At 59.0% G+C, this 17,348-nt stretch overlaps 1 protein-coding gene across 1 annotated transcript; it reads right to left on the reverse strand.

The window, feature by feature from the left end:
• Positions 1-783: 783 nt before the first annotated feature.
• Positions 784-13,433, reverse strand: RASL10B (RAS like family 10 member B). The gene is made up of 4 exons (XM_062216674.1): positions 13,362-13,433; positions 9,976-10,342; positions 3,435-3,559; positions 784-3,002 (listed from the first exon to the last, which is right to left on the reverse strand). The coding sequence occupies exons 2-4, from the start codon at positions 10,189-10,191 to the stop codon at positions 2,732-2,734; spliced, it is 612 nt and encodes a 203-aa protein (XP_062072658.1). The 5' UTR covers positions 10,192-10,342; positions 13,362-13,433; the 3' UTR covers positions 784-2,731.
• Positions 13,434-17,348: the final 3,915 nt, after the last annotated feature.

The following is a 17,348-nucleotide window of genomic DNA, read 5'->3' on the forward strand; positions in this document are numbered from 1 at the left end:
GTTGCAGGAGCAGGAGGGAAATCTCAGCTCAGTGCAGGACCTTGGCCAGGAGGAACCAGAAGACAAACAAACACAGGCTCCCATGTGCTCAGTTAAGCTCAGGGGCCACCGGTCACTGCATCTGGCTCAGGTTAGGCCAGGGGCAGTGGGGCCACCCTGTATCTTACCGCCCTTCCCCATGACAGCTTGCCAAACTCCTGGCCTCTGGCCATGCCCACCTGTTTGCACAGATTCTGTACATCACATGCACACAGGCCTGTCCTGGAGCCCCTCCCCCTAGGACTGTGCTGGTGCAGGGAGGCGTGGCTTCAAGTGTTCTCCCACTGGAGGGGAGGAGCCGAGGAGAGAGGAAGCCTCTCTTGAGCCACCATGCCAGACCATCATCTTCAAATGGCAGGTAGGTCGGGGTCAGCACCATGGACAGGGCCACAGGCTGCCCAAGGCCATTCCAGCTTGGTCCTGAGCTCACTCAGGGCAGGGAGTGTTCCGGACACAGTAATAGCCAAGAAGTTATGGCTGAAAGGCCAGGGAGGGAGAAGCAGCAGGAGGACAGCCTGAGTCACATTATGACAATTTCCAGAGAGTGGCAGGGGGGAGGGATGCTTCCCACCCAGATCATTGTAGTTGGGAGAACTCAGAGTTGGGTGCAAAGGACACAGGTGTCACTCTTTCCCCTGATCCCCCAGACTTTGGGACCCTCAACCCCCTTCCAGCAAGTCCTGCAGGCCCCTCCCCTCCCACTGTGAGGAATGGAGCAGACACCTTGGTACAGAAACGAGGGAAAACACTCCCTGATTTTTAATCTGACTTCCAATAACATCTCAATGGGTGTCACACGCACTTCCAGACCCTGTGGTGGGAGACCCTGGGGGCAAGCGGAGAGGACAGAGAGACTCAGCATGGGGGGTAGAGGGACCTGAAATTGGACCTAGGGTAGAGGGGAGGGGCGAGGGGGGCCTCTCAGGGGAGACTTTCCAGTGGCTCCCACAGGGGGTGGCCAGAGGCCTGAGGCCCCCACCTCTACCTCAGGTGCCTTAGAGTTGGGGGTTGTGGGACATGTGAGATGCTGCCACCCCTGACCCGTGCCCCCTGGTGAACTGGGGGGCAGGGGTGCAGGCACAATGGGGGGCAGGCCCTCTTTCGTACCCTCCCAGCCACGCAGAAGTGTGGGGAAGGGGAGCCGCTGCCTCTGCTTCAGAGGGAGGCTCGGAGAGAGCAGGCCACAGCAGGGACTAGAACCCAGGGACACTGGACGGCCCACAGTCAGGGCGGTCACTGCAGGACTGTGCTACCCCCAGTGGGTGGAGGGAGTGGGGCTGGGCTGGGGAAGCAGGAAGAGAGTCACAGATTCCCTCCCACCCTGGATCGCGATGACCAATTTCCACCCGTGACCCTCCCGACTCCCTGCCATCACCATCCCGGGCGACAGGATCTTGGGGGCAGTGCCCCACAGCCTCAGCGAGGCTGACCACAGCTGAGCTGTCCTGCCTGCCCTGCTTCTAACAATGCCAGGCCAGGTGGCCGGGGAGGGGGCGGCGGGGACACGGCACCACTTCTCCCTCCCTCCACATCCCCCAGAACCCCTCAGGCCATTCCTAGAATCTTCACTATTATTGTTATTTCTAAATTGGTACAAAACTGACAGTGATCAGCTCCGGTGACGAGAGGTAGAAACCCGGCCAGGCAGCCGAAGAAAATGGGGTGGAGTGTGAGTTAGGGCGTAGGGCTAACTGGTGTGGGGACGGGGGTGTCAGATCCTGAGGGCCTCCACCCAAGGGTGGGGATGCAGGCTAGCTCCCCAAGCACGGGCATCCCTATGATTCTCTGTGGGGGCTGCTCTCCTCAGATTAGCCAGGGCCTGGGCAGTCCGGCTGGTGGGGCAGGGAGAGAGCATCTTCACTGATGCAAGCCGGCTCCCCCTGGGCACCACCCTCCCCACCACCAGCCCCTAGAACTCCACCTCCCCCAGTGCAGGAGGGGATGGGGGACTTGAACCTGGCATCGCGGAAAGGGATCTGTCCTTCAGGGCATTCCCATTGCATACTCTGTCAAAGAAAATAAAAAGTCTTAACTCAGAGGGTGATCTGGCCTTGGGGTGAGGAAGAAGGGACGGGGTACCCGGCAGGGACGGACCATCGAGTTAAGGCTGGAAGGTAGGTGGTTGTGTCTCTGGGGGCTGCTGGCAGGAGAGGTCTCCCCAAAGGAGGGAGAGCTCAGCCTTCTCCCCCTATCTGATCCCGGATCTCAACTCTCCGACCCCCTGGTCGTGGTCTTGGGCCACCCGCCATCTCTCTGCCCTGTGCCGGTGCTGCTGACTTTTAGAAGAGCCGGCTGCCAGGATCTGCAGCCAGGGGGATGGAGGAGATGAGAGCCCTGTGAACGGAGCTGGGGGCGGAGAGGGGCACAGGAGGGCGGCTGACACAGGGGAGGACCAACAGACGCGGGGCACTGACAGACACACTCGGGAGAAGACGGATGGGGCCCGGCTAAGGCAGCCCCTCTGCATTTCACGCACTCACCCCCAACCCCCAAGGGCTGGGGCGCCCCTTCAGGCCAGGCTGGGTACGGCGCTGACTACAGCCTGAAGGCGGCTGTCCCAGGAAGACCGGCCGGCGAGGCGGGAGGGGAGTGCGCGGTGACCGGGAGGCTCCCTCTCGCCTCTACCTGTCACTGGGAGATGTGGCCTGGAGCCGCTCCTGCCGCCCCGACGCAGCTGCAGGTGCCCGCGGCCTCACATGATGGCGCAGCGGTTGCGGCGCAGCGCGCCCTGGAAGCGCAGGGCGGCGTGCACGTGTTTGCAGCGGGCGCAGCCGACGCTCTTGAGCAGCTCGCTGAAGAGCAGCAGGATGTGCCAGTTGTACTTGGCCGAGCACTCCACGTAGCCGCACTTCCAGGTCTTGCGCACCAGGTGCGACACGTTCCAGCGCGGGATCACGCGTCCACGCTGCAGGTCCCGCTTGTTGCCCACGATGATGATGGGCGTCTCCGAGGTGCCGATCACCCTGCGGGGCGAGGCCGGGATCTCAGAACCTCGCGAGTTCTCGGCACCACGGGGCCTTTACCACCGTCCCCTGTGTTCTGCGGGGCCCTCCGCCCTTGAGGGAAGTCTCTCAGCAGCACAACGGATCACTATTTCTAATCCCCACTTTACGGAGGAGGCCGAGGCTTGCTAACTGGCCAACAGTCACGTGGGTGAGTGGCCCTGGAACTCTGCTGTTAGCCACTCCCCTAGCCTAGCCACCCGCACGCTCAGGGTCCCAAAATGAGTTAACAGAAATGGGGACAGCAGAATACAGGAGTGTGCGCACTGCAGTGGATGTGTGGGAACCAGGGGCACACACACCCTTCACTACACCCCCTCCCCACTGTCCCCTTCCCTCCAGAGCTGCTGGCATGGGGCGTCCACGGGTGGCACAGGCGATCGCAGCCCTCACCTCGTCTCCAGGATCTGCTGGCGGATGGTCTTGACGTACTCAAAGCTGTCAAAGCAGCAGATGTCGTAGACCAGGATGTAGGCGTGGACGCTTCGGAGTCCCCTGCAGCAGGTGTCTGCCCACTCCTGCAACCCTCACAGCAAGTCCCAGGGTCAGAGCTAGCCCCCAGCGGCCGCCCCCGGCCTGCTAAGTGCTCTCCTGCCACTGCCCCTGAAGCCTCCCCCACCCAACCATCCCCTACAGGCCAGGCCCAGGAAGAGTGGAGTTCAGTGTGCAGCTTCCCCACTCCCAAGCCAGGACAGCAGGTCACGGTGTCTGGCCTACAGAGGCACTCACTTGTGCACATCTGGAGGTTAGATTGGTCTTGTTCCAATTGGTCTCCTCACCCATACAGCCGGCTCTTTGTTCTACATGTATTACCTGCCTGGAAGAGCCTAGCCCTGAGCCAGCTGTTGAACCTGTTGAAATCTCTGTTTTCCAAGATTCTGCTCTAGTGCCTCCTCCAAGGAGTTTTCCTAATTTCCTACTCTCCCTGCAAGCAGAGGACTGCTCCCTCCATCTCCCATATTCTAACTACCCTTTGATTGTACCTTTGTTAGAACGCCTGCTTCTCACACACCTGCTGTGAGCTCCTGAAAGGGCCAGAGCCAAAGCCCTCCTCAGTTCACATGCTCCTTCCTCCCAGTCTCCCTGCCTAGCCCTGTTGGCTCTTAGCAAATGCGTCCACATACCAAGGCTCCTGAGCTCTCCATGGTCCTGAACAGCACCCGGCCCAAGCTGGTACCAACCTGGCTCTAACGCTGCCCTTGGATTGCTGCCTGATGCGCTGCTTCTGCATGTTCCACACTGCACAAAACGACTAAGACCGGATGCATGCAGGGGTGGGGGGCGGGGTGCAGATGTAAGAGCAGTTTTCCAGGGCAGCTCCAGAAAGCTGGAACTTCCTGGGTGTTTGTGGCAAATTCTCAGGGAGGGGCCGCGGAACAAGGCTGAGTGGGCTAAAGAGCAGCTTCCTTCGGAGATTAATTAGCTAATTAACCTGCCAACAGATGCAAGTAGCAAGAGCACTTTAGGCAGCCAGCATATGGAAAGAAGGGGGTTCCTGAAGCTGGAAAAACAGAGCGAGCCAGGGCTTTCTCCCTGGAGGACCCAGACAGAAGATCAGGATGTCTCACGCCCCCGCTGCTGCGCTGAGCTGGGGCAAGGGCCAGGCATGGGGGATACAGCCGGCTCTCCACCTCCCGGAAAGAACTCAAGGGACAAGACTTTGGTGGTGACAGTGCTGGGTGAAGTCTGACTTCAGAACAGCCCTGCCCAACTCAAAGGCTCGCACGATGCTGCAGCGGATCTCCCCGGGGAGATGATGTGGCAGCTTTTCTTCGCGCTGAGGTTGTAAGTTTTGGTGCAGGGGAGGATGCTGAGGACAAACCTCAGACCATCCGAAAGCACGAACTGGCTTCCTCTCAGGCCGAGCAAGACTGCAGTCCGGGGGCCATGGCGACCTCTGGGAGGGCGGCACCCCTGCACGCACATGCAGCCCACCCTTCCCCCCCAGGAGCGGAGGGCGGTGGGGAGTCCCAGGGTGGGAGAGGCTCCTGTCCTCTCAGACTCTCTGCTGGGGAAGCCCCCACAACATGCAGCCTCTTCAAAGGGACCCTCAGGCTGCCCCCCTCCTCTCTGGGGGCTCCCCAAATGGAGAGGCTGGGCTGTCCCTCCCTTCACCTCTCGATTGAAGGGAGGAAGCGAGGAAGCTCAGCTTGTCTTCCAGCTTGCTCTTTGCGGGGTTTCGATAGATTCCAAAAAAGATCATCGGGGAACCGTGTCAAGTCAGAGCAGTAGTGGAAACTGAGTTTAGTTCCAGAGACAGGGGCTGAGGGAGGCTCAGCCGCCGGGTGGGGGGTCTCCACAGGGGTTGGCTGGCCACTTCTTCGGTGGGTTGCCTATGTCCTCCAACCTCCACTTGCTCCTCTGACAGAAGAGGGGCCGTGGAAGGGACACCTGAGGCTCAGCCCCAGGGAGCCCTGCTCTCCCGGGCTGGATCTCACCTGCATCTGGGCAGAATGTACTGTTTCATTTTCAGAAAGCGGCATCAGGGTGCTTGGGCTTTGGGGACTCCAGGGCCTCTTCTCAGTATCTCTCTACTCCAAGTCCCTTGCCTGTGCTCCAGGGCTGAAATCTTGGACACCCTGAAGTCCCCAATCAAGGTCGATCAAGAAGAGGGCCGGCCGGCGCCGTGGCTCAACAGGCTAATCCTCCGCCTTGCGGCGCCGGCACACCGGGTTCTAGTCCCGGTCGGGGCACCGATCCTGTCCCGGTTGCCCCTCTTCCAGGCCAGCTCTCTGCTGTGGCCAGGGAGTGCAGTGGAGGATGGCCCAGGTCCTTGGGCTCTGCACCCCATGGGAGACCAGGATAAGCACCTGGCTCCTGCCATCGGAACAGCGCGGTGCGCCGGCCGCAGCGCGCTACTGCGGCGGCCATTAGAGGGTGAACCAACGGCAAAGGAAGACCTTTCTCTCTGTCTCTCTCTCTCACTGTCCACTCTGCCTGTCAAAAGTAAAAATAAAAAAAAAAAAAAAAAAAAAGAAGAGGGCCAAGAATCTCACGGAAACGCGGGCAACAGTTTCCACAAGAAACATAAAGGCTCTTTCAAACACATAAAAAGGTGCTCATCCAAACTCAATCAGAGATTCCAATAAATTCCACATGAAATACTGAAGCTGTCACACCACCTTTAGCAGATCGTGAAAAATTAGATCTGATCATCTGACAACACTCTGATGGCCAGGCTTTAGGGAAACCGGCTCTCCCGGCTGCCAGGGAGCACAGAGGGGACTCTGGTGACGCCTTCCAGATTCAGGCTGCTTCCGCCCCTGGCTCAGGAAACGCCGCTTCTGGGAAGCATCCATGGATGTACGGACCAACGTGCAAAGTGACTCATGGACAACCTGTTCGCTGCGGCAGTGTCTGAAATAGCACGAGACTGGAAACCAGCCTCTGTCCGTCAACAGGGGACACCAGGGACGTCTCCTCGGTGGAGCACGGTGCAGCCATGAGAAACAGTGAGGGAGTCCTGTACACACTGACAGGCGACCTCCCAGACTCAATGCCAACACAAAACGAGGACAGACAGTATGGAGTTTACTGTTTGTTTTTATGTAAGGACGGCTGAAATAAGAACACATGTTCTTACTTGAGTAAAGAAATCCTGGAAATATGAATAAAAAGCCAGTGATTATGGTTACAGAGAGTGGGGGTAGTGGGTGGGCTGAGATTTCTCTAGGCCAAAATCTGAGCTTCTAAATTCTACCTTTCAGGGCTGGTGTGGTGGCATAATGGGTTAAGCCACCACCTGCAAGCCGGCATCCCATATGGTTGCTGGTGTGAGTCCCAGCTGCTCCACTTCTGATCCACTTCCCTGCTAATATGCCTCAGGAAGCAGCAGGAGATGGCCCAAGTGCTTAGGCCCCTGCACCCATGTTGGGAGACCCAGTCAGAGCTCCTGGCTTCAGCCTGGCCCAGCCCTGACCATTGTGGCCATTAGGGGAGTGAATCAGTGTATGGAAGATCTCTATCTTTCCCTGTCAGTAACTCTTTCAAATAATTAAAATAAATCTTTTTTTAAAATTTATTTGAAAGTCATAGTTATGCAGAGAAAGAAGATGCAGAGAGAGAGAGAGAGGGAGAGAGAGAGAAAGTCTTCTATCCGATGGTTCACTTCTCAATTGGCTGCAACGGCTGGAGCTGCACCTATCCGAAGCCAGGTGCCAAGAGCTTCTTCCAGGTCTTCCCACATGGGTGCAGGGGCCCAAGGACTTGAGCCATCTTCCACTGATTTCCCAGGCCATAGCAGAGAGCTGTATCAGAAGTGGAGCAGCCAAGACTCAAACCAGCACCCATACGGGATGCCAGCACTGTAGGCAGCGGCTTTACCTGCTACACCACAGCGCCGGCCCCTAAAATAAACCTTTTTAAAAAATTGTATCTTGACCGTGGCTCAACAGGCTAATCCTCCACCTAGTGGCACTGGCACACCGGGTTCTAGTCCTGGTCGGGGCACCGGATTCTGTCCTGGTTGCCCCTCTTCCAGGCCAGCTCTCTGCTGTGGCCCGGGAGTACAGTGGAGGATGGCCCAAGTGCTTGGGCCCTGCACCCCATGGGAGACCAGGAGAAGCACCTGGCTCCTGCCATCGGATCAGCACGATGCGCCGGCCGCAGCACGCCAGCTGCGGCAGCCATTGGAGGGTGAACCAACAGCAAAAAGGAAGACCTTTCTCTCCGTCTCTCTCTCTCTCTCACTGTCCACTCTGCCTGTCAAAAAAAAAAAAAAAAAATTGTATCTTGAAATTGGAGCTTTGGCTCAGTAGGTTAATCCTTGGCCTGCTGCGCCAACATCCCATATGGGTACCAGTTCTAGTCCCGGCTGCTTCTCTTCCAATTCAGCTCTGTGCTATGGCCTGGGAAAGCAGTAGAAGATGGCCCAAGTGCTTGGGCCCCTGCATTTGTGTCAGAGACCCAGAAGAAGTTCCTAGCTCCTGGCTTTGGATCGGTTCAGCTCCAGTCGTTGCGGCCATTTGGGGAGTGAACCAGCAGATGGAAGACCTTTCTATCTCTCCTCTCACTGTCAGTAACTCTACCTCTCAAATAAATTTTAATAAATCTTTAAAAAATTGTATCTTTCCTATTCAAAAATTAAAATTACATTAAAAAATCGGCCGCCATTATGATGCAGTGAGTTAAGCCTCCACCTGCAGGGCCAGCATCCAATAAGGGCACTGGTTCAAGTCCCAGCTGCTGCACTTCCGATCCAGCTCCCTGCTAATGCACCTGGGAAAGCAGTGGAAGATGGCGTAAGTCCTTGAGCCCCTGCACCCATGTGGGAGACCCAGAAGAAGCTCCTGGCTCCTGGCTTAGGCCTGGCCCAGCCCCAGCCATTGTGGCCATTTGGGAAGTGAACCAGCAGATGGAAGATCTCTCTCTTTGTAACTCTGCCTTTAAAAGACATAGATGGGCCGGTGCTGCGGCTCACTAGGCTAATCCTCTGCCCGTGGTGCCAGCACCCCGGGTTCTAGTCCCAGTCGGGGCACCAGATTCTGTCCTGGTTGCTCCTCTTCCAGGCCAGCTCTCTGCTGTGGCCCAGGAAGGCAGTGGAGGATGGCCCAGGTCCTTGGGCCCTGCACCTGCATGGGAGACCAGGAGGAAGCACCTGGCTCCTGGCTTTGGATCAGCGCAGTGCGCCGGCCGCAATGCACCGGCCCTAGCGGCCATTGGAGGGTGAACCAACAGAAAGGAAGACCTTTCTCTCTGTCTCTCTCTCTCTCACCGTCTAACTCTGCCTGTCCAAAACAAAACAAAACAAAACAAAACAAAACAAAAAAACAGAGGAAGCATTAAAAACAAATAAATACACAAAGTACAGAAAAATAAAGCTCGGTGTACAGGCTCGGGGCCAGACTTGTGCATCACCCAGGTGCCATTTGTCTCCTTCAGAGGAGAACCTGCAGGCCCTGTCCCTGGACCCATGGCTCAGCCAGTTCAGCCTCCCTGCTTCTGGGACAGAAGCTGGTGTCTTTGGTGCAGACCCCCTGTGCCGGGATGGGAGAGACAGGTGTTTGTGGCAGGGCCCAGAACCACCTGCGTGGTGCCGCCAAGGCAGTGGTGAGCACTGAGCTCCCGGCCAGTCCCACCGCCACATGGAGAGACCGGTGCATGTGCTCAGTGACAAGCAGCCCCGCCCTGTCCCCGGCCTCCTGTGCCTGACCTGCTTGCAAACCTGCACACACTCGGGCCAGGAGCTTCCTCCTGCGAGCAGACACCCTGCACTGCGCTCCCTCTCGGTGGAGGTCGAGGGAGGGAAAGATGGCTTGGGCCCAGCAGGCCAGGGCAGGGAGCGACATAAGCGAGGGTGCTGGGGGCCTTTAAATCCAAACCCTGCAGGAAGGGTGCCCAGCAGGCAGGTCACGAGGACAGCAGGCAGCGCTTCACCTAAGAGAAGGGGCCCATGGGCAAGAGACCCGGCCCGAGGGTCCTGCATCTCTGAGAGCACACCTAGCCCGGTGCCTGGCCGTTCTGTGGTCCCTTCCACAGCCAACGTGGAGGGAGGCTCTGAGGTCGCGGGGGGGCAAGCCTGGAGCACTGAGAGGCAGCTCGTGTCCCCTGCCCTTCTCTCCACTGCCCCTCCCTGTCTAAAGCCGCCTCGGCTGAGCCATGGCCTCTTGCAACGCCAGCCAGCCCAGCACGTGCAGGGCGGGGGGTGGTGCGGATGGCCTGTGCCTGCAGAGGCAGCACTGACCCACGGTAGCACCGTCTCCCCGGACTGCGAGTGCCTGCAGACGAAACTCCCCATCCATTTTGCTTGCTCTTCTGCCCCGGTGCCCAGTGCAAGGCCTGGCCCACATTAAACAGTCGGCAAATATTTGGTGACTAAACTAGCACACAAATGAAAAGACTCCTGCTGGACCAGCGCTCAGCAGGGTGGCCCAAGACGCTGGCACCAGGGCTGGAGTCCAGCCTGCCCCCCGCGTCCCGCCGAGGGCCCCTCTACCTGCAGCGTGTTGACAGGGAAGGCGCTGATGGGCGGGAAGTCGAGGATCTGGAGGTCGTGCACGTGGCCGTTCATGACGACAGCAGGCAGGTAGAGGCGGCGGGCGGTGGTGGGCACGCAGACCTCGCTGAACTCGTTGTACAGGAACTGGCGCACGATGGCACTCTTGCCCACGCCTCGCGCCCCCAGCACGGCCACCCGGTAGGTGGAGACCATGCCTCCCGCCCCACTCCGCCACCGCGTCCTTGCCGCTGCCTGGGGCTCCCCAGGGCTGCATATTCCAGGGGCGGGGGGCTCAGCCACCGTCAGGACCAACCATCGCTGCCTCTGCCGGCCCCGGGCCCTCTGCGGCCTCCGCCTGGATGGACTGTGGGGAGAAGAGGAGGGCTTAGTGCACGTCCCGGCTCCAGGACCTGGCTGGGGCTGCTACTGCCCGGTGGTGCAGTGCCTTTCTTTTCCCACCTATGCAAAGCCCTGGCATCCTCCTCCTCCTCCATCTCTCCTTGCAAATCCGCAGGTGCCTTCAACCATCTGGACTCGCACCATGACCTGACTTTTCACCAGGTCCCACTCCCCAACCAAGGCTACGAGAACCGAGTGAAAGCACTGACCTGGGGTGGGTTCAGACCTCAGCTTTCCCTGTATCCGTCTCATCCCGGAGCAGGGCCTCTAGGCCAGGCTGTCTCAGTGGAGGGAAGCCCTTGCTGTGCGGGACTGCCCACACACCGCAGGGCACCTGGGAAGTGCCATCCTACGGCCAAAGAGGCCACGGCACATTTCCAGAGGCCCTCGACCGAGAAGCACTGCGTTGGATGAGGACTGTGGCTCTACACAGGACGCCAGGCAGGCCCGCAGGATCACCCTAGGTCAACATAGGGATTGGCTTTCCCACCCAAGACAGGAGAGGCGGCGCAGGGTGCCCAGAGCCACCCGCCTAGGAACGGCAGTTCCCTTCTCCGACTGTTGCAGCAGTCCAACTTTCAAGTTCAGTGATTCTAAGCGGTGAGTGCCTCTGGGCCAAGGGCTGGGTCTGATTCTCTGGCACCTCCGGGGCTCAGAGGCAGCGGCGCACAGCAGGGGCCCAGGAGGAGGTAGAGCCCTGACACGGATTCATCAGCTCCTCGCTTGCTCAGCTTGTGACTTTAGAGTGAAGGTAAAAATCCCAGCATTTCCTAGCCGTGGGGCTGTGGGCAAAGGACCTGCTCCATCTGAGCCTGCTCTGCATTTACGTAAAAAGGGCCGGTCACCCCTATTTTTGAAATAATCCAAGCTAATCTCTCAGCCAGGAGGAGAGAACTTTTCTCTTTCTGCTGGTGACGGTGACCAGGGAGGCTGGTTACGTACCAGAGACCTCCCATCTGGGGACCGAACCCAGGAGGGTGACCCAACCTCTGCTAAATGGGTCTGGTGTCTGCTGGACCTGGCAGGGCCATGATTTTTAGCACGCATGTGCACTCATGTGGATGCAGGCTCCTCCCTCATATACACAACTCACAGGTGTGTCCCCCAGGCTGTCCCAGTTCACAGGACACAGTTCATGGGCTATGTGTACACACAGCAAAGGAAACAAAAGGCAGTATTTGGAGTAAGACCCAGTAGGGGGCCGGCACTGTGGTGTAGTGGGTAAAGCCACCGCTTGAAGTGCGCTTGAAGTGCAGGCATCCCATATGAACGTTTGAGTCCCAGCTGCTTCACTTCCGATCCAGCTCTCTGCTATGGCCTGGGAAAGCAGTACAAGATGGCCCAAGTCCTTGGGCCCCTGCACCCACATGGGAGACCCAGGAGAAGCTCCTGGCTCCTGATCAGCACAGCTCCAGCCATTGCAGCTATCTGGGGAGTGAACCATCATATGGAAGACCTCTCTCTCTCTCTGCCTCTCTCCTTCTCTCTGTGTAACTCTGACTTTCAAATAAATAAATAAATCTTAAAACAAAACAAAACAAAAAAAACAGTAGGGTTTGATTCCTAGCTCTGCCATTTACCTACAGTGTGACCTTGGGCAAGAAACTTCACAGAGTGTTACAAGGTAGTACATGGAAAGCCAAGTGCCCGGCACACAGCAGGTGCCACGTTAAGTGGTGGCTAGGGGCCCTTGACTCACCTAAGGTTTCCCGCAATCTTAGTGGGGCCACCTAGCAATCCTGGGAGGGAACATTACCCACTGTTGCATGAGCTCACATACATGGTGTGTGTGTGTGTGGAGAGAAAGAGAGAAAGAGAGAAAGAGAGAGAGAGAGAGAGAGAGAGAGAGAGATTCTTCCCTGCATTTTATTGAAGGTAAAAGCAAAGCAAACCTAGAACTTTAGGTAAGTGAAGACCGAGACCGCTGAACCAGCTAACACTAGGTGCCTGATCCTCCCGGCCCGCGCCCAGTCCTTTCCCCAACAGGTGCTTCTGCACTTACAGAGGCTGCTCCCAACTCCCAGATCCTCCTCCCAGGATGCCCCTCCAGGCCCCTAGGTCCTCAGGATCCCGGGACTGCCAGCTGGGCAGAGAGACTCAGCGGGGCTAATTACATAAGCAGGCCTACAGGTGGGGCGGGAGAGAGGGCAAGGATCACAGGAGAGCCCTGGCCTTCCTCTGGGTGTGGCCCCTCAGGTTCCTGGGAGGCCCCCAAGCTGCAGACTCCCCTGGACACCACACTGGGCTGCCAGGAGCCAGCCTTTTCCGGGGGGGGGGGGGATGAAAAGCAGGGCTCAGCTTCAGGAAGGGGGTGCAAGAGAGGCCCCCGTGGCTGGGACCACCTTACCACCTTCCTGGAACTCACCAGGCCCAAGTGTGGCCCTGCTTTCAACTCAGAGGCCATCAGCGGGTGCCCCTTCCTTCTTCCCGGTCGGAGGTGCTAGGCCTGAGCTTCAATCACCCAGGCCCCCCAGCGGGCTGGGAGTGAAGGGGTCTGTCCCGAGCTGCGGGGCCCAGGCCCCCCAGCGCTGCCTCTCCAAGGCCTGCGCTCTGCAGTGAGTCTGCAGACAGCACCCGCCCAGAGACCGGGGACTTGCACGGGGGCCAAAGCCTGGCTCCTGGGGCCTCCCTTCCTCCCGGACACCTGGGTCCCTGCCCCACGCCGAGAGCCGGCGCTTTGCGCATCCCGGGGACCGGGTCACACGTCTGCCCGCTGTTCCCACCACGTTCGCGTCGGGGGCGACGGCAGATGCCGGGCTCCCCAGGACCCGCTTGGCAGGAGTTTGGGGGGGTGCCGGAGCCCGGCTCGCTCTCCGCCTCCAGCACCGCGCAGGCACCCCCGCCCCCAGCGCCAGCTCTCACGTGGCCGCCCCGCGCCGCTTCCCCGCCAGCCCCCTCCTCCCCGCTCGCCCCGGCCGTCCGCCCCACCCGTGACCTCCCCGCCGCCCGGCCCCTGCCCTGGCCCGCCCGCTCCCGCCGCTTACCCGGGGCCGTCCTAGCTGCCCCTGCCCTGGCCGGCCGGCCGCGCTCCCCCCGGGCTCCGGCGCTGCCCCCGGCTCCCCGCCCGGGGGGAGAGAAGGGGCGGCCCCGCCGTGCGGTCGGGGCGGGCTGGGGCGGCGCGGGGGCAGGTGCGGTCCGCCGAGGGGTCGGGAGCGCCAGCCCCTGCTCGCCCTGCGGAGCGCGCCGCCCGCTCCCGCCGGCAGCGGCGGCGGAGGAGGGCGGGCGGCGGGCGCGCGTTCCGCTGGGTCCCTGAGCCCGACGTGTTCGCTGGGCAGCCTGGACTGCGTCCTCCATCCCAGCCTCGACCTTCACCCCCTGCAGACTCCCTGCGGGAACTGAGCTCTAGCTTGGGGGAATGGGCCAGAGGGACGGGCAAGGGCCTGCAGCCTTTGGTCTCAGCCCGACTCTGGCTCTGCGATGGTCTCCTCTCCGCCGGGCGCCCGGCACCCGCTCCCCGTCGCAGCTCTGCCTTCGACCCTGCCCCATCCGCCGCCTTCAGTCCTGGCGCGGGGAACTGGAGACACGCAGGCTCTTCCTCTCCAGCCCTGGAGGACAGAGCGAAGGGTGGTCCCGCTCACCCTTCGCCGGGAGAGGCAAAGCCGGCCTGCGTCAAACAATGCGGCTTGCCTGTCAATCATGAGCTCCCCTAAAACCGCTGGTCCCCTCTTTTCCAGACGGGGACGATACCAGCATTTGCCAGGGTTAAGGGCAAAATCATCCATGCGTTTATTCTGAAGCAGTCATCGTCAACACTTCATCAGTAGCTCACTCGCATTGTGCAGGACAGCGTCCACGCACCTTGCCTGCACCCCAAGACTTAATCCCCACAATTCTGTGAGGTAGATTGTTTTAGCTGAGGCCAAGAGGGGCCGAGTAGGTACTATAAGGCAAAATGGAATACAAGTACTGTGGGACACTCGCGGGGTCCACAGTGCAATGGGGGGGCATGGGGTGCAGATGAGCACTGCCAGTGTGTGCTGGGGGAGAGCAGGGAGGAGCCAGTGGAGGCAGCAGAGGAGGCAACTTCCAAGGAAGCAAGGCTGGAAGAAGTGGCCGTGGGGCAGGGAGGCCACAGGAGTGGAGCCCTGGTCAGCACAAGTCCACAGCAACTACAGCGGCTGGAGGAGTGCAGGAAGCGGTCAGGAGCCCAGGAGGCTGGCAGCACAGCCAGGCGAGGTCCTAAGGGCCAGGATGGAGCTGGGATCCAGCCCTGGGCAGGAAGTGCATTTTAGACCCCATAGTCTGGGGAGTTCCTCATTTTACCCCTGGCTGCTCCACTGTGCCTTCCTACTGCTGTGGGCTCAGCGCTCTCACAGAACCGCTTCTTCCTCCTGTGGGCTCTGCACTTGGGCCCCTTCTAAAACCCGACCCTGCAACTGTCGAGTCTGGTGCCTCTCTCTGACATGGAGACTTGACTGGTTGTCCCCCTCTGTGACCGACCGGGTCAATGGGCGAAGGCGTGCACAGTCCTTACCACAATGCCTGGCCTACACAGGAGACCTCAGTGTGTGGCCTCTATTTTTCTTGCTTTTTTAGAACATAGGCATTCTAGGGGAGGGTGAACATCACCCTGCGTCCCCATTTATCCTAGGTGGGCCCCTGGGGGTTGGGGTGGGGCCGTGAGCAGGGCCAGGGCAGCAGCTGGAGGCAAGCAGAGGGCTGAGAAGGGCCAGGGCCGCCTTCTCCCAGAGCACTACTTTGATGGGGGGAGAAGTCAGAGTGGCCCCGTGGGACTACAATGGGGTCACTAGGAGGCTCTCGAGTAAATCTGGGGCACTGTCTATCCCCACTTTCCAGCCGGGAATCTTTCATCTGCCCTGGCCCGAAGATCTCCGGCTTGGTGGCTGCTGTTCTGGTTCCGCTTCAGCCCAGAGTGGGCTGAAAATAACACACCTCGCAGGGCTCACCCCAGTCCCGTGGGGCCAGGCTTCTCAGATCTACGGGGGACGCTAAGCCACAGGGCCTCCTGCTGGCCTCGTGTCATATAAAGCATGATTTTAATTGAAACCCCACTAATTGGTCTGACTTTAAGAATGAGTCAAGTCACTTTGAGCTAAGGACACACACCCTCAGGTCTCCTGCTCCCTTTGCCATGGTCAGGATTCCCCTGGTGAAAAGGCCTCCAGAGGCCCTGACCTGGGCTCTGACCTGGAGCCGCAGGCCGCTCTGGTTCAGCCGAGGACGTCTGATGGCTGAGGTCCAGGCTCAGGCTCACAGGGAGCGGACGCCTGGGCCTGTCTGCGAGACAGAGAGAACACAGACCCGGTCAGAGCTGAGGAGGGTGTTTGGCCTGGTTCTGGAGCTGCTGACCATAAATGGGGATTGAATAAACCAAGGCAGAGAAAGCCAGAGACTAGACTGGAGCCTCCCCCTCTTCCACCACCACAGTGGGAGAGGTGGGGCGAGCGGAGCTCTCTGCTGGCACTGGGGACCTGACAAAGGAGGGACATCCCAGAGCCGGCGGGCCGCTCTCAGAATGGTACACCTGGAACTGAAGCCCTTCGAAGCTGCCACCTCTCCTGCTGAGAATCTAGGTCTTACCAACCCCCAAATCAGCCTCCCCCTTATTGGCAGCATCGCAAACAGCAGGGCAAACGCTAAATGAGAAACCCAAGATGGCAAGTTTGGAGCCAACTCGGGAACTTTTCAAGAAACATCCTTGTTGCTAATAACATGTGTGGGGGCTGCTGGGGATTCTAGGATTAGTGTTCAGAAGATAGAAATGGGTAACCACGGGGGAGGTGTGATTTTTCCCAAGCGCCACACCAGGTATTAAAATAAACAGGCTCTGGCCTCCTGGAGCCGGGGGTGGCAGGGAAAAGAAATCTGGGTCTAAGCAAATCACAAAAAGCATTAATGCATGAAGTGGGAGTAGGAAGCCACAAACTTGGGAGTCCTCAGAAACAACGTGCCCGAGATGGCAGTATTTCCCAATTGCCCTTCTAGGGGCGGAGAAAGACAGCACAATCCAGGTGAAACCCTGGGGCCAATGTGCCCCGAACATGCCCGGGGTCTGGGGCCCTAGCAAGGTCAGAAGCGGCTGAGAGTGGAGGGAGGAAGCCGAGGACACACAGGGTCAGAAGACGTGGCTCTGCCACCTGTCACCTGAGAAATGGGAGGTAACAATCTCACGAGACAGGCATGTGCTGTACTGTTTTTCTACCAGGAGCGCACTAGTATTGCTGTCGAAGAGGAAGTAGTTTAACACAGGCGTCTCTCTGGCAGGGATTCTTAAACCCTGACTGCACGTTAAGAACAGCTGAGCAGCTTTTAAAAAATGTAGATGTCCAGAGAGGGCATCTGGCTAAGACTGCTTGGGACACCCACAGCCCACACCGGAGCGCCGGGCTCAAGTCCTGGCACCCTGCTCCCCATCCAGCTTCCCGAGAACGGGCACCCTGGAGGCAGCAGATGCTTCAAGGACTTGGGTTCCTGCCACCCACACGAGACCCTGCCCTTGGCTTCAGCCTGGCCACAGCCTTGGCTGTGGTACTTGGGAAGTGAATCCCTGGGTGGAAGATCTGCCTTTCGAAATGTAATAAAAAAGCGTACACCCCCAGGCCCAGCTCAGCCCCACACAAGAGCCTGCCTTGAAAGCTCTTCAGAGGAGAGTGTGCACCCAGGAGGTGAAGGTCCCCCTGGGGTCTTTGCCCAAACTGACAGTATTCTCTTTACTTTTTATTTTTAAAAATTTATTTATGTGCTTGAGAGGCAGAGTTATATAGACAGAGAGAGGGCGAGATGGAGAGGTGGTCTTCCATCTGCTGGTTCATTCCCTGAATGGCTGCAACGGCCAGAGCTGGGCTGATATGAAGCCAGGAGCCAGGAGCTTCTTCAAGGTCTCTCACAGGTGCAGGGGCCCAGGCACTTGGACCCTCTTCCACTGATTTCCCAAGCCATTAGCAGGGAACTGGGTAAGAAACAGAGCAGCCGGGACTTGTACTGATGCCCATATGGGATGCTGGTGCCAC

This window comes from Lepus europaeus, chromosome 18 (genome assembly GCF_033115175.1).
Source record: "Lepus europaeus isolate LE1 chromosome 18, mLepTim1.pri, whole genome shotgun sequence".
Lineage (NCBI taxonomy): Eukaryota > Metazoa > Chordata > Mammalia > Lagomorpha > Leporidae > Lepus > Lepus europaeus.

Bases quoted from the DNA above. Each gene is read 5' to 3' on its own strand.
- RASL10B (XM_062216674.1), bottom strand. From the start codon at position 10,191: ATGGTCTCCACCTACCGGGTGGCCGTGCTGGGGGCGCGAGGCGTGGGC. The intron at 3,560-9,975 runs GTAGAGGGGCCC...TGAGGGTTGCAG, and splicing joins TCCCTGTCAACACGCTGCAG to GAGTGGGCAGACACCTGCTG. The intron at 3,003-3,434 runs GTGAGGGCTGCG...CTCGCCCCGCAG, and splicing joins CAGCAGATCCTGGAGACGAG to GGTGATCGGCACCTCGGAGA.